General features: G+C 49.5%; 1 protein-coding gene across 1 annotated transcript in view; it reads left to right on the plus strand.

Annotated features, from left to right (window-relative positions):
* LOC117503565 (phospholipase B1, membrane-associated-like) overlaps positions 1 to 16,299 on the plus strand; it is a 68,489-nt gene that overhangs the window by 23,824 nt on the left and 28,366 nt on the right. The window contains exons 13-22 of the mRNA XM_034162825.1: positions 3,284 to 3,357; positions 3,499 to 3,542; positions 3,769 to 3,877; positions 11,171 to 11,222; positions 13,143 to 13,223; positions 13,316 to 13,381; positions 13,460 to 13,560; positions 13,713 to 13,794; positions 13,884 to 13,988; positions 14,916 to 15,011. Coding sequence (XP_034018716.1) covers positions 3,284 to 3,357; positions 3,499 to 3,542; positions 3,769 to 3,877; positions 11,171 to 11,222; positions 13,143 to 13,223; positions 13,316 to 13,381; positions 13,460 to 13,560; positions 13,713 to 13,794; positions 13,884 to 13,988; positions 14,916 to 15,011 — 810 coding nt within the window. The remainder of the gene's footprint in view (positions 1 to 3,283; positions 3,358 to 3,498; positions 3,543 to 3,768; positions 3,878 to 11,170; positions 11,223 to 13,142; positions 13,224 to 13,315; positions 13,382 to 13,459; positions 13,561 to 13,712; positions 13,795 to 13,883; positions 13,989 to 14,915; positions 15,012 to 16,299) is intronic.

A 16,299-nucleotide genomic window follows, 5' to 3' on the forward strand; every position in this document is an offset into this window, starting at 1 on the left:
CCAGCATGTACGTCAGGTCCTACAGCGGTTGTTGGAGATCCGGCTGTTTGTGAAGGGCGAGAAGTGCGAGTTCCACCGCACTTCTTTGTCCTTCTTGGGGTTCATCATCTCCTCCAACTCCGTCGCCCCTGATCCGGCCAAGGTTGTGGCGGTGAGAGATTGGCCCCAACCAACAAGCCGCAGGAAACTGCAGCAGTTCCTCGGCTTTGCAAATTTCTACAGGAGGTTCATTAAAGGCTACAGTCAGGTAGTTAGTCCCCTGACTGCCCTGACCTCCACCAAGGTCCCCTTCACCTGGTCGGATTGGTGCGAAGCCGCGTTCAAGGAGTTGAAACGCCGGTTCTCGACTGCACCAGTTCTGGTGCAGCCTGATCCTGATCGCCAGTACATAGTGGAAGTGGACGCCTCTGACTCAGGGATAGGAGCCATGCTGTCCCACAGCGTGGAGGCTGATAAGGTTCTCCATCCTTGTGCCTATTTTTCCCGCAGGTTGACCCCAGCTGAACGGAACTATGACGTCGGCAATCGGGAGCTCCTCGCGGTGAAGGAGGCTCTTGAAGAGTGGAGACACCTTGCTGGAGGGGGCGTTGTTGCCTTTCACGGTTTTCACGGACCATCGGAACCTGGAGTACATCCGGACCGCCAAGCGGCTGAACCCCAGGCAAGCCCGCTGGTCTCTGTTCTTCGGGCGCTTTGACTTCCGGATCACGTACCGCCTCGGGACCAAGAACCAAAAATCGGATGTGTTGTCCCGGGTGCACGAAGAGGAAGCCAAGGCGGGGCTGTCGAACCCCACCGAGACCATCATCCCCGAGTCCACTGTCGTGGCCTCCCTTACCTGGGACGTGGAGAAGACCATCCGGGAGGCCCTGGCAAGGAGCCCGGACCCGGGGACCGGCCCCAAGAACAGACTGTACGTCCCACCAGAGGCCAGAGCTGCCGTATTGGACTTCTGTCACGGATCCACGCTCTCCTGTCATCCGGGAGTGCGTAGGACCGTGGCAGTGGTCCAGCAGCGCTTCTGGTGGGCGTCCCTGGAAACCGACGTTCGGGACTACATCCAGGCCTGTACCATCTGCGCCAGGGGCAAGGCAGACCATCGGAGGACCTTGGGACTCCTCCAACCCCTGCCGGTGCCTCACCGCCCCTGGTCTCACATCGGCCTGGACTTCATCACGGGCCTCCCGCCGTCCCAGGGCAACACCATCATTCTCACGATAGTGGACCGGTTCTCCAAGGCAGCCCACTTCGTGGCCCTCCCGAAGCTCCCGACGGCCCAGGTGACGGCAGACCACCTGGTCCACCACGTCATGCGGCTGCATGGGATACCATCGGACATCGTATCAGATCGTGGTCCCCAGTTCTCTTCGCAAGTTTGGAGGAGCTTCTGTAAGGAGCTGGGGGCCACCGTGAGCCTCTCGTCCGTGTACCACCCCCAGACAAACGGCCAGGCAGAGCGGGCTAACCAGGAGTTGGAGCAGGCCCTTCGCTGCGTCACCTCCGCGCGCCCGGCGGACTGGAGTCACCATCTGGCCTGGATCGAGTATGCCCATAACAGCCAAGTCTCGTCTGCTACCGGCCTCTCCCCTTTTGAGGCATGTTTGGGGTACCAGCCCCCATTGTTCCCGCTGGTGGAGGGAGAGGTCGGTGTGCCCTCGGTCCAGGCCCACCTCAGGAGGTGCCGCCGGGTGTGGCGGACCGCCCGCTCTGCCCTGTTGAAAGCCCGGACGAGGGCCAAGAACCATGCGGACCGCCGGCGTTCCCCGGCCCCCACATACCAGCCCGGGCAGGAGGTGTGGCTTTCAACAAAGGACATCCCTCTCTGTGTGGACTCCCCTAAGTTGAAAGACAGATACATTGGACCATTTAAAATCCTCAAAATCATCAACCCGGCCGCAGTGAAGCTCTAACTCCCAGCTTCACTGCGGATCCACCCTGTATTCCATGTGTCCCGCATCAAGCCACACCACACCTCGCCCCTCTGTGCACCTGGACCTACGCCGCCTCCTGCCCGGCTCATCGACGGGGAGCCTGCTTGGACAGTCCGCAGGCTCCTGGATGTCCGTCGTAAGGGCCGGGGGTTCCAATATCTGGTGGACTGGGAGGGGTATGGACCTGAAGAACGCTCCTGGGTGAAGAGGAGCTTCATCCTGGACCCGGCCCTCCTGGCCGATTTCTACGATAGACACCCGGACAAGCCAGGTCGGGCGCCAGGAGGCGCCCGTTGAGGGGGGGGTCCTGTTATATGGGCCGCTGAAGAGGAGGTACTGCTGGCCCACCACCACCAGAGGGCGCCCTGCTTGGAGTGCGGGCTCCAAGCACGAGAGGGCGCCAGACCCAGAAGAAGTGACAGCTGTCACTCATTGCACCAGCTGTCACTCATCTACACCACTATATAAACCGGACTGCAACTCCACCTCCCCGCCGAGAAATCGACTACCGAAGAGATAATTTCTCTGCTGACTCAAACCGTTGAGTGATAATCTGAACTTCTTTTGCAGCCGTTATCCTGTGGTGTTCGTCCTTATCTGTGGGATTGGTGTTTGGTGTGACAGCGACGGCTTCGCCTCACACCCCAAACCAGATAAGTGGATTAAACAGGAGCTGCACGAGTGTGTGATTGGAGGTGGAGGTGCTCCCTCCTAACTGTGTGCAGACTGTGGATTACTGAGTGTGCGGACTCACACTCATTCATCTTGTCTTTGCTTTCTGCCAGCAGTACCAGGGTCGACAGCCAAAGACGGAGGCCACCTGGGGACTCGGGACTTGGCGGCTCCGGTGTTCTTCAGACTGTTGGTGGTGGAAGCCGTGTGGGACGCGGCTTCTCTCTCATCGGGGGTCTTCTATCTTCGAGCCTGCCCACACGTCACCTGGTGTTAATTGACTTTGCAAATTTTGTGTATTTAGTTGTGTGTTATCACAACATTAAATTGTTACTTTTTGGCTTATTCATTGTCCGTTCATTTGCGCCCCCTGTTGTGGGTCCGTGCTACGACACCTTCCCAACAGTAATTACTTACTAATTGTTTATGCAATTATTGTTAAACGGATAATCTACACTATAAGTGCATTTTAATTTTTTCATTTTAACTTGATTGTGTTGTGTACAGAGGCAAAATAATAATAATAATAATAAAAAAATCTGCATTGTCCAAATATTAGGACCAGCCTGTAGAACAGTGTTTTAGAATCAAGAACAGCATGTCACTCTGATATTCTTGGAATATTCACAACTGGACAAAAAGACACAGATGTTCCACCATGTTACTTTTCCAACTACCAGGCAGGAAACGGCATAGGGTCAAGACCCAACAACATACTGGATGTGCTGCTTCAGTACCGCGGCTTATCCTGGAGGTGGGTTATTGTAGGTCGTCTGCTTCAGATGAGTTGTCGTCGTTGTTGTTAATGAATGTACAAACATGAATCATGACTTTTTATATATATATATATATATATATATATATATATATATATATATATATATTTGTTGAACAGTATTGGTGGAGATAAGAACCTCACGACCGTCACCACTCTGCCCAGTAAGTCTTGTTTTTGCTCATTTATTAAAGGCTACTTTTTTGATGTAGGACTGATGATGTCACTGGTGAACCCAATGGTGGGCACAGTTAGCTAAGATAATTTTTTTGTTCATGGATTAGCATTATCATAGCTCACTTTTTGGTTAGCTCTGCCCCACTGCTGGTTAACCCTGAATATCTGAGTGAATATCATCCTTTAAAATGGATTATTTCTTTGTTATAACAGACATTTTGAAACTTTTTAACCCCAACATAACTGGCTACTCTGTTGGAATGGGAAAGCAGCATACAAATGAGTCGTTCCTCAACCAGGCTGTAGCAGGCGCTACAAGCAAGTGAGTTCTTTGGCATCCCGCTTCTTAAAGGACATGTCTCACAGCATTCATAACAACTCAGATTTGGGCTATTAGAAGTCATGTGTTAATATAGCACCTGTATTAATTTGTGCAAGTACATTTTTTACCTTAATTTTACAGTATAGGAGTAATTCTAATGGTTAAATGGGGGCTCTCTCTTCCCCACCAGGGGTCTCATAGCAGAAAGCTAGCCCTGCAACATCAGAAAAACCAACCTGTGTCATGCGAACGAGGGAATGATCATTCCCCAATGAAAACTTTGGGAAAGGAACATGTTTTTTTATATATATATATAAAGTTCAGACTGTTCTTGCAGTCATAGCAGTAACAGTTTTAAAAACATGTAGATTTATTTGGTAAAAATAAAATGGCTCAAACAATTTACAAATACAAAATGTTCACTCAGCTCAACTTGTTGGGAAGGTGTCGTAGCACGGACCCACAACAGGGGGCGCAAATGAACGGACAATGAGTAAGCCAAAAGGTAACAATTTAATGTTGTGATAATACACAACTAAATGTACAGAAATTTGCACAGTCAATAAACACCAGGTGACGTGTGGGCAGGCTCGAAGATAGAAGACCCCTGACGAGAGAGAAGCCGCGTCCCACACGGCTTCCACCACCAACGGTCTGAAGAACACCGGAGCCGCCAAGTCCCGAGTCCCCAGGTGGCCTCTGTCTTCGGCTGTTGACCCTGGTACTGTTGGCAGAAAGCAGAGATATGATGTATGAGTGTGAGTCCGCACACTCAGTAATTCACAGTCCATACACAGTTAGGAGGGAGCTCCTCCACCTCCAATCACACACTCGTACAGCTCCTGGTTTAATCACTTATCTGGGTTGGGATGTGAGGCGAAGCCGTCGCTGTCACACCAAACGCCAATCCCTCAGATAAGGAAACACTCCAGGAAAACGGCTGTAACAGAAGTTCAGGTTAAACACACAAAGTGTCTGTCAGCAGAGAAATTACCTTTTTAATGGTAGTCGATTTCTCGGCGAGGAGGTGGAGTTGCAGTCCGGCTTTTATGATGGTGATGATGATGAACGAGTGACAGCTGGTGCAGGGGATGAATGACAGCTGTCACTTCTTCTGGGTCTGGCGCCCTCTCGTGCTTGGAGCCCGCACTCCAAGCAGGGCGCCCTCTGGTGGTGGTGGGCCAGCAGTACCTCCTCTTCAGCGGCCCACATAACAGGACCCCCCCCTCAACAGGCGCCTCCTGGTGTCCGACCAGGCTTGTCCGGATGTCTTGCGTAGAAATCGGCCAGGAGGGCCGGGTCCAGGATGAAGCTCCTCTTCACCCAGGAGCGTTCTTCAGGTCCATACCCCTCCCAGTCCACCAGATATTGGAACCCCCGGCCCTTACGACGGACGTCCAGGAGCCTGCGGACTGTCCAGGCAGGCTCCCCGTCAATGAGCCGGGCAGGAGGCGGCGTAGGTCCCGGAGTACAGAGGGGCGAGGTGTGGTGTGGCTTGAGACGGGAAACGTGAAAAACAGGGTGAATCCGCAGTGAAGCCGGGAGTTGAAGCTTCACTGCGGCCGGGTTGATGATCTTGAGGATTTTGAAGGGTCCTATGAATCTGTCCTTCAACTTCGGGGAGTCGACACACAAAGGGATGTCCTTGGTCGAGAGCCACACCTCCTGCCCGGGCTGGTATGTGGGGGCCGGGGAACGCCGGCGGTCCGCATGGGCCTTGGCCCTCGTCCGGGCCTTTAACAGGGCAGAGCGGGCAGCCCGCCACACCCGGCGGCACCTCCTGAGGTGGGCCTGGACCGAGGGCACACCGACCTCTCCCTCCACCAGCAGACGAGACTTGGCTGTTATGGGCATACTCGATCCAGGCCAGATGGTGACTCCAGGCCGCCGGATGCGCGGAGGTGACGCATCGAAGGGCCTGCTCCAGCTCCTGGTTGGCCCGCTCTGCCTGGCCGTTCGTCTGGGGGTGGTAACCGGACGAGAGACTCACGGTGGCCCCCAGCTCCTTACAGAAACTCTTCCACACCTGTGAAGAGAACTGGGGACCACGATCTGAAACGATGTCCGATGGTATCCCATGCAGCCGCATGACGTGGTGGACCAGGAGGTCTGCCGTCTCCTGGGCCGTTGGGAGCTTCGGGAGGGCCACGAAGTGGACCGCCTTGGTGAACCGGTCCACTATCGTGAGAATTACGGTGTTGCCCTGGGACGGCGGGATGCCCGTGATGAAGTCCAGGCCGATGTGAGACCAGGGGCGATGAGGCACCGGCAGGGGTTGGAGGAGTCCCGTAGTCCTCCGATGGTCTGCCTTGCCCCTGGTGCAGATGGTACAGGCCTGGACGTAGTCCCGGACGTCGGTTTCCAGGGACGCCCACCAGAAGCGCTGCTGGACTACTGCCACGGTCCTACGCACTCCTGGATGACAGGAGAGCTTGGACCCGTGACAAAAGTCCAATACGGCAGCTCTTGCCTCTGGTGGGACGTACAGTCTGTTCTTGGGGCCAGTCCCCGGGTCCGGGCTCCTTGTCAGGGCCTCCCGGACGGTCTTCTCCACGTCCCAGGTGAGGGTGGCCACAACAGTGGACTCGGGGATGATGGTCTCGGTGGGGTTCGACAGCCCCGCTTTGGCTTCTTCTTCGTGCACCCGGGACAATGCATCTGATTTTTGGTTCTTGGTCCCGGGGCGATACATGATCCGGAAGTCAAAGCGCCCGAAGAACAGAGACCAGCGGGCTTGCCTGGGGTTCAGCCGCTTGGCGGTCCGGATGTACTCCAGGTTCCGATGGTCTGTGAAAACCGTGAAGGGCAACGATGCCCCCTCCAGCAAGGTGTCTCCACTCTTCAAGAGCCTCCTTCACCGCGAGGAGCTCCCGATTGCCGACGTCATAGTTCCGTTCAGCTGGGGTCAACCTGCGGGAAAAAAAGGCACAAGGATGGAGAACTTTATCAGCCTCCACGCTCTGGGACAGCACGGCTCCTATCCCTGAGTCAGAGGCGTCCAGTTCTACTATGTGCTGGCGATCAGGATCAGGCTGCACCAGAACTGGTGCAGTCGAGAACCGGTGTTTCAACTCCTGGAACGCGGCTTCGCACCGATCCGACCAGGCGAAGGGGACCTTGGTGGAGGTCAGGGCAGTCAGGGGGCTAACTACCTGACTGTAACCTTTAATGAACCTCCTGTAGAAATTTGCAAAGCCGAGGAACTGCTGTAGTTTCCTGCGGCTTGTTGGTTGGGGCCAATCTCTCACCGCCGCAACCTTAGCCGGTTCAGGGGCGACAGAGTTGGAGGAGATGATGAACTCCAGGAAGGACAAAGAAGTGCGGTGGAACTCACACTTCTCGCCCTTCACAAACAGCCGGTTCTCCAACAACTGCTGTAGGACCTGACGTACATGCTGGACATGGGTCTCAGGGTCCGGGGAAAAGATGAGTATATCGTCCAGATATACGAAGACGAACCGATGCAGGAAGTCCCGCAAGACGTCATTTACCAAAGCTTGGAACGTCGCAGGGGCGTTAGTGAGGCCGAACGGCATGACCAGGTACTCAAAGTGACCTAACGGGGTGTTGAATGCCGTCTTCCATTCGTCTCCCTTCCGGATCCGAACCAGGTGGTACGCGTTTCTAAGATCCAATTTCGTGAAAATTTGGGCTCCATGCAGGAGCGTGAACACTGAATCCAACAGAGGTAACGGGTATCGGTTGCGAACCGTGATCTCGTTCAGCCCTCTGTAATCAATGCATGGACGGAGTCTGCCGTCTTTTTTACCCACAAAAAAGAAACCAGCACCCATCGGGGAGGTGGAGTTCCGGATCAGCCCGGCAGCTAAGGAGTCCCGGATGTAGGTCTCCATTGATTCGCGTTCCGGACGTGAGAGGTTGTACAACCTATTGGACGGGTACTCAGTGCCCGGGACCAAATCGATGGCACAATCGTACGGTCGGTGTGGGGGAAGAGTGAGCGCCAGATCTTTGCTGAAAACATCAGCAAGATCATGGTACTCCTTTGGCACCGCCGATAGATTGGGGGGGACTTTGACCTCCTCATTAGCCGTAGTGCCGGGAGGAACCGAGGATCCTAAACACTCCCGGTGGCAGGTTTCGCTCCACTGCGTCACAACCCCAGACGGCCAATCTATCCGGGGATTGTGCTTCACCATCCATGGAAAGCCCAAAATCACTCGGGAGGTAGATGGTGTTACATGGAACACGATCTCCTCCCTGTGATTCCCAGACACAACCAAAGTCACTGGTTGTGTCTGATGTGTGATTAATGGAAGCAGGGTGCCATCTAGTGCTCGCACCTGCAATGGTGCCGGCAGAGCCACCAGGGGGAGCCCTACTTCCTTTGCCCATCTGCTATCCAGCAGATTCCCTTCCGACCCCGTGTCTACCAGTGCTGGGGCGTGAAGGGTTAAATCCCCACAAAGGATTGTTACTGGGATTCGTGCAGATTTGCGGGGTTTCCCTGTGTGTGTGTTATGGCCCACCCTTAGCCCAGTTTCTAAGGACGGGCGTTGTAGTTTGACCGTTTGGGGCAGTCCTTCTGCCGGTGCTCACAAGAGCCGCAGATAAAACACTCCCCGCGGGCCAGCCTCCTTTGTCTAATGTTTGTTTTCACTTTGGCCCTGCTCGTGTCCATAGCCTCCTCAGCAGGGGGAGCTGTAGCCACACGGAGCTCTCTGGCAGTGAAGCGTGGGGACGACGTCACCTTTTCGGAACCGGAAGGGGGAGGGACGGCTCATGCCCGGTCACGCCCCCCGGCCTGCTCCCGACGACAAGCCCGTCAAATCCCGCGGTTCCTCCTTAGCCAGTAGGTGCTCCTTAAGGACCGGAGACAGTCCATTTACAAAGGCGGCGCGGAGCGCAACGTTATTCCAGCCGGACCTCGCTGCCGCGATGCGGAAGTCGACTGCATACTCGGCTGCGCTACGGCGCCCCTGTCTCATAGACAGCAGCACGTTCGAAGCGGTCTCGCCTCTGTTGGGATGGTCAAACACTTGTTTGAACTCCCGTACAAACCCAGTATAAGACGTTAGGAGCCGTGAATTCTGCTCCCAAAGCACCGTAGCCCAGGCGCGTGCCTCTCCTTGAAGCAGATTTATAACATAAGCCACCCGGCTGGCGTCTGATGCGTACATGACAGGGCGCTGTGAAAAGACGAGCGAACACTGCATGAGGAAGTCTGCGCACGTCTCAACACAGCCCCCGTACGGTTCCGGAGGGCTTATGTATGCTTCAGGGGACGGTGGGGGGGTTCGTTGAATGACCAGTGGAACGTCTGATACAGGCCCAGGACCAGCCAGAGGAGTGGCTGCATCAGCGCCCTGATCGTGCGCTTCCACCCTGGCGGTGAGAGCCTCCACCCTCCGATTAAGGAGGACATTCTGCTCGGTCACTAAATCTAACCGAGCCGTGAAGGCGGTTAAGATCTGCTGCAGCTCACTCAACACGCCTCCCGCTGACGCCTGCGCTCCTGGCTCTTCCATTGGCCGTTCAAGCTCGGGTTGACGCCCCTCGGAATCCATGACGATGGCCGAGAAATCCTGTTGGAAGGTGTCGTAGCACGGACCCACAACAGGGGGCGCAAATTAACGGACAATGAGTAAGCCAAAAGGTAACAATTTAATGTTGTGATAATACACAACTAAATGTACAGAAATTTGCACAGTCAATAAACACCAGGTGACGTGTGGACAGGCTCGAAGATAGAAGACCCCTGACGAGAGAGAAGCCGCGTCCCACACGGCTTCCACCACCAACGGTCTGAAGAACACCGGAGCCGCCAAGTCCCGAGTCCCCAGGTGGCCTCTGTCTTCGGCTGTCGACCCTGGTACTGCTGGCAGAAAGCAGAGATATGATGTATGAGTGTGACTCCGCACACTCAGTAATTCACAGTCCATACACAGTTAGGAGGGAGCTCCTCCACCTCCAATCACACACTCGTACAGCTCCTGGTTTAATCACTTATCTGGGTTGGGATGTGAGGCGAAGCCGTCGCTGTCACACCAAACGCCAATCCCTCAGATAAGGAAACACTCCAGGAAAACGGCTGTAACAGAAGTTCAGGTTAAACACACAAAGTGTCTGTCAGCAGAGAAATTACCTTTTTAATGGTAGTCGATTTCTCGGCGAGGAGGTGGAGTTGCAGTCCGGCTTTTATGATGGTGATGATGATGAACGAGTGACAGCTGGTGCAGGGGATGAATGACAGCTGTCACTTCTTCTGGGTCTGGCGCCCTCTCGTGCTTGGAGCCCGCAGTCCAAGCAGGGCGCCCTCTGGTGGTGGTGGGCCAGCAGTACCTCCTCTTCAGCGGCCCACATAACACAACTGAGTGATTCTGCAGCTAAAAGCTAAACTAATGTTAGCCAATAAAGCTTAAATGTGTCACATTTTATTTTCAGATTACTCTGTCACCTCAGACAAATTTGCAGAAGATCTGTTGTTCAAACTGGGTGTGTATATATATATCCAAAAATGAATGATTGAGTGTGTCTGCTTGAACTCACCGGCTGCTGTCTTTCTCTCTGACCGGGTCTCTGGCTTGAACACCGGCCGCTTCTGCTATGGCTGCCCACTTCAACTCCACCCGGCCTCACTCGAACAGTCGCTGGAAAAAGCGTCTCCCAGCAGGGTGATGCCCGTCACTCGTTCTTCTGCTTTTTTCTCTTAATATTATGATAAGGAATGGGGGCATCCGGTATAAAACTTGTGCCAATTCAACATGCAGATCCACCTTGAATTTGCTGTGGAAACAAGAGAGCAGCCAAAGGGACTTAACCTTTTTTATTGTGGTGATGACTGGCAGACTGTTTCACTTTTTCCTGTCATGAATCCATGATCGCGATTGTTCACCAGACCCTCAAAAAGCCAGATAGTGATGTAGAAATCTCTGCCCCCTCTAAAGCATCCAGATGCGTTGTTGCCACGTCCAATGCAAGCACGTGTCAAAATAATCAACCGACACTTTGATGTGAAAGGCCCTTTAGGTTTGTGAGTTTTTATGAGTTTTGTGACATCTATATACTTCTGAGAAGAATGTGAACAAAAAGCTGAAAATCAGCCCAAAACTGACCAAAGCTGCAAAAGCACACCACACAACATAAGACCTGTCCTTTAAAATGGTTACTGTCAGAATAATGCTGTAATGTTACTGTGTTATTGGATATCAGAACTAAAATCAGCGAAGCTGTAAAATTTGGATAGCAAAGACTCTGATCTATCAGCAAAAATAAATTATTTTTATCTTCTGAATGAAATTAAATAACTTTTATGTTATGTTGTGTCTTAAGGGACATATCACAACAGGTACGAGTCCTGGTGGCCAGGATGAAGAATGACTCCGTAAGATTCTTTATATTATCCTTCACCTGCAAAAATTATAAATTTATTACATGTTACTTGGATATTATCATCTCCATTGGTCATTAATACATGCAACTATGAGGGTACTCTGTAGAGTAGATCCCTTTGCCAATGCTCTTCAACCATGTTACAGGGGAACTCTGGGATTTTACAACCTGGGCTCTATTTTTATTTTGGACAAAAATTGTATTAGTCAGCACATTATTGGTTTAGAATGAAAACACTGTCATGGGCTAACCAGTTAAAATTGTTATTGGATGTGGCATGCTAAATATACCCTCACTAAACCACTTCTTATCACCACTGAACATGCAGAAATTGTTATGTGTCGGACGCAGCCCGGAGAACCGACCAGCGTTTGAAGGACCCAGTATGAAATAAGCAGAGCACGGTACAAAGGATAACTAAATTTAATGACATAACAGTGATGTGAAAAAATACAAACAAATAAGTGCGCGGTCTGGCATGGTGGATTTGCGGTGCGCTCCTAGCAGCACAAAATGGTCCGGAGCCAGAACCAGTTCGGACCCAAGGACCCCGCCGACACCCCCCAGGTGGCCGCGACAAACCGAGTCTGTGAAAGAAGAAATCATTATGTGAGTCCACACTCCACACACAGAGAGACCGCTCAAAGGTGCACAAACAGCAAACACTTCCTGGCTTAATTACTAATCAGCTTCCCACCCTGCAGGCATGGAACACCCTGTTCACAAAACTCCACTGCAGTGGAAGCTGATTAAACGACTACATACAGCTCAATATAATAAGGTGTGAGGGACACCACATTTACTGACTGTATAAATGTTAGTCACAAAATCTAACGTACCTCAGGAAGTGTGCTGACGAGCGTGAGACCTCACCCCCTCCTCTTTCACAGACCATGCATCAAACCTGGACGTTCTCTGCATCCACTGATGATGAGATGGCTCTCGAGACGACGATCTCACCCGTCTGGTCACAAGTTCGAGTCTCTGGCAAATACACACTGTGTATTCCAGACTTAAATGCCACCATGTTCCAATCCATGTAGATGCACCACAGCTGTGAGTCCTGACGAGCCGCACCTGATCAGCCTCAGGTGATCAGGGTGAGGTCCTGGTAACTCAGCCACACAGCCACTCAGTCCCAAATGCGTACCACCTGGAAGGAAAACCAAAAGACAGAAACAGAAGACAAACAAAAGCCAGCCAGGCACGCCAGCCACAACAGAAATGTCTGGTAGCCTGGAAACAGTCCCTGCAAAGATATTTCTATGCATGCCTAGCAGTAGTACTGAGTCCATGGTGCTCCAGCACTCTCAGAGGCTGTGACAGAACCAAGTAGCACTATGCAGTGATTATCCATTTTCATATTCACGTTGGTTTATCATCTTTGCTTTTTACCTTTTATGGTTGTGACACACAAAATCTTGTAGGATTTCCATTAATTCCAAAGCCATTTCACCAAAACTTTTTTTTTTAAAACAAAACCTCTCTTAAAGTAGAATTACATCAATACATTGGTGATAGTGTTGGAGTGCCACTGGACAGAAACATCTCAAACCTGTAGCCACCACAGATATGAGACTCATGGGCCTTTCATGGGCCTTTACCTGTAGACACATCTTATAAACAAACGACCTATAGGGTAATGTGGATTGGTGAACTAGTTGACCACTGGCCCACTCCATCAGGTTTTATGAGAACTGGTCTACAGATATTTGAATTATCCCGGTGGACAAACATACTGTCCTTAGCAGGAATAATTATCAAAGAAAGGCCAAGTGAATATATAGTTTAAAAAATATGTTAATAGCATTTGAGTCACAGAGGTTTCACTGAAAGATGTGAAAAAGTAGCAAAAAACAAACAAACAAAAAATGTGTGGCTGTCACAGTCTGTTTTTGTGTTTTTTGCTCAGAGAATTGATTTTGAATCAGACTGGAAGTTGATCACCGTTTTTATTGGTGGAAATGACATCTGCGACCACTGTTACAATTCCGTGAGTCCAAATGTTGAAGATTTGTTGTTGTTGGGGGAGGTACCTACAAATACACAATGCTAAAATATTTATTTTTATATTCATATTCACAGCTGTTATACTCTGCAGAGAAGTACGTTGACAATGTCCGTGAAGCGCTTGATTACCTTCACAAAGAGGTGAACAAACGCACACTATACCTTTGACAACATATGTTGGTCTGTTCAATCACATGTTGGCATTTCTTTTTCTGGAAGGTGCCTCGCGCACTGGTGAACTTAGTGGAACCTCTACACATCACCCCTCTGAGAGAAATGCACACAGACCCTTCACTAAAGTGCCCAACTTGGCTGGTTAAGTCAGTCTCGATTTAATGATTCTTAAAGCTTCTGTAGACTTTTAAAATTTAAAAGTGGGCTACCATGTCTTTTTAAATATTCCATTAGTTCCTGTGTGATTTAAGCACAGGTTCTACTCATAACTCATTCCACGGTATCTCTTCTTTGTCAGTATTCTTTGTCCTTGTGTCATCATGCCAAAGCCCGCCTCGAAAGCTCTTCAGAAGGTGGAGGATCTCAACAGAGACTATCAGGTATGAAGGTCCAGGAAGCTACACTGTGATCGTTGTACTTACCGTCGTGTCCATCTACATGCGTTGTTATTATCTGTACTTCATTTCAGCGTTTGCTGAATGAGCTGGTGGAGTCGGGACGCTATGACACTCGGCCAAACTTTACTGTGGTCAGCCAGCCTTTCTTCAGAGAGATTATTGTCCCCAAGCTGCTGGTTCGTAAGAATGCTCGTTCTTTCCAGTTTCCTAGCATTTGACTTATAGGCAGTGGCGGCCGGGCACTGTTCAGCTAACCGATAACCGATAATTATTGAAGCTAATGTTTTTGCTAGCGGATTAGCTTTTCAGATAACTTTTAAAATCATCATCGGACCAGTTATCTTCTGATAAATTTAGTCTGGATAACTTTCAGTCAGATAACATTTGTTTTCCGGGAAAGTGAGCAAAGTTTAACGGTCAGAAATGTTTGTAAGCCCTAAAATCAAACATTTTAATCCCTGTTGTGTGTAGATCAGTGGTTTATGGCAGACTGGCCGTCGTCCTTTGCAGACGTAATAAATGATACATATTCGGCCATGGAAGACTCCAATAAATTTTGGAGGTGATCCGGATCCGGATTCCTTATCAAGTTTGACTTTATATAGGCTTTGAAGGATTACATCAAAACGACTTCTCGGATTCTCACAAAATTTGCACTACAGATAGATATTAGGGCCTGGAAGACTCCACTGAATTTTGGAGGTGATCCCGATCCGGACTGGTGGACGTCAGAAATCTCTGATTTCTCTTGTTTCTGAATATACAGGGTGAACATAAAAACACTTCTTGGTCTCAAATCTTTATAATATCAAAAGTTACCTGAATAATTTTACAATTTTGAAGAAGAATCTGCAAAAGAGAAAAAAAAAACTTGATGAGTTTCTGCAACTGTACATACCAAAATTGTAAATTATTCAGGTAACTTTTGATATGATAAATATTTGAGACCAAGGAGTGTTTTTGTGTTCACCCTGTATTTCAAATTCTTTGCTTAAAATATAGGAGTGGCAAGAAGTCTGAACACTACTGTATGTTTTATTACTTTAACTACATATATTCAGCATTCATTCAGGTATTGCCAATGGCCTTTTCCTCTTCAACAGGACGGCCGACCTGATCGCTCATACTTCAGCGCTGACTGCTTCCATCTAAGCCAGAAGGCCCACACACTGATGGCCCGCGCCCTCTGGAACAACATGGTAGGAATCTTCCAGACAAACAGAAGATATTACTGTGTACAAATTCTGCTTTTGTGACTTACACCTGTTTATTACTTTCTATTGTTATGTTGGTTTGTTCACTATAAAACAATCAAAATGAATAAATCAATTTTCAGCAAATATCATGAGAAGGTGTCATCTATGACCTGGAACAGAAATCATTTGGCTCGTGAGTGGGTGGATGATTTTTATTATTTAAAGACTGAGATCTCGATGAGCTACAGTCATGGTTCCCCACCTAAGTGGATTGGTAAAGATCACAGGGAAGTTGTGAGGTTTTAGAAGGGCATGTTACATTAAGTTATAATGGCTAATTTACGGGATGGTGAATGGACTGCATTTATATAGCTCTTTTCCATCTGCATCAGAAGGTCAAAGTGCTTTACAATTATGCCTCACATTCACCCATTCACACAGACACACACACACCAGTGTCAGGGTGCTGCCATGCAAGGCGCTCACTACACACCAGGAGCAACTTGGGGATTCAGGACCCTGCCCAAAGGCCCTTAGTGATTTTCCGGTCTGGCTGGGTTTTGAACCGAGGATCTATAGTAACTAAAAGATCATTGTATTTTTTTTTTTCTTTAGATGAACTAAAGGAAAAGGGGTGAAAAGGCTATAATTAAAGTTCTATATGTATTTAAAATTGGAGTTTATTACCTCCACCAACAAAGTTGGAGGGGGTACAAATTTTGAAAAAATTCTAACTCTTTAAAAATGATCAAATATCTTTCATATTTTAGCGCATTATGTATGATGGTATCCTTCATTGCCTGTCAAAGTTTAATCCAGATCTGATCCGGATTGTGGATTTTGTGGACATTTGAATTTAATATTGAAAAGCCCATTTGGTGTACATTTTATATTATATCTCTATCAAAGGTGCCTCAGTCACTTTCATTTGTGATAATGAGGTGCAAATGGGCACTCTCAATGAATAGACTAAGTTTGATCCGTATCTGATCCGTGTTGTGGATTTAGCGGATATTTGATTTTAACATTGAAAAGCCCTTTTGATCTATATTTTGTATTATACTTTAGCTTATGAAAAGCCATTTCTAACAGGACTTTGACCTTGAATTTTTTTTCCAAGGTAAAAATTTGTGGAATTGAAAATTAGTGTAGGCACAGGTTTGCGCTCTACGAGCACGGTGCTCCAGTTCTTTTCTTTTTTCAGCAGCAAGCATAAAACCATTTGCTGTGTGACCAACTCTACACTGTATATACACTGTGTGAAATCTGAGTGTAATCAAGGGCACAAAGG

This window comes from Thalassophryne amazonica, chromosome 21 (assembly GCF_902500255.1).
Source record: "Thalassophryne amazonica chromosome 21, fThaAma1.1, whole genome shotgun sequence".
Lineage (NCBI taxonomy): Eukaryota > Metazoa > Chordata > Actinopteri > Batrachoidiformes > Batrachoididae > Thalassophryne > Thalassophryne amazonica.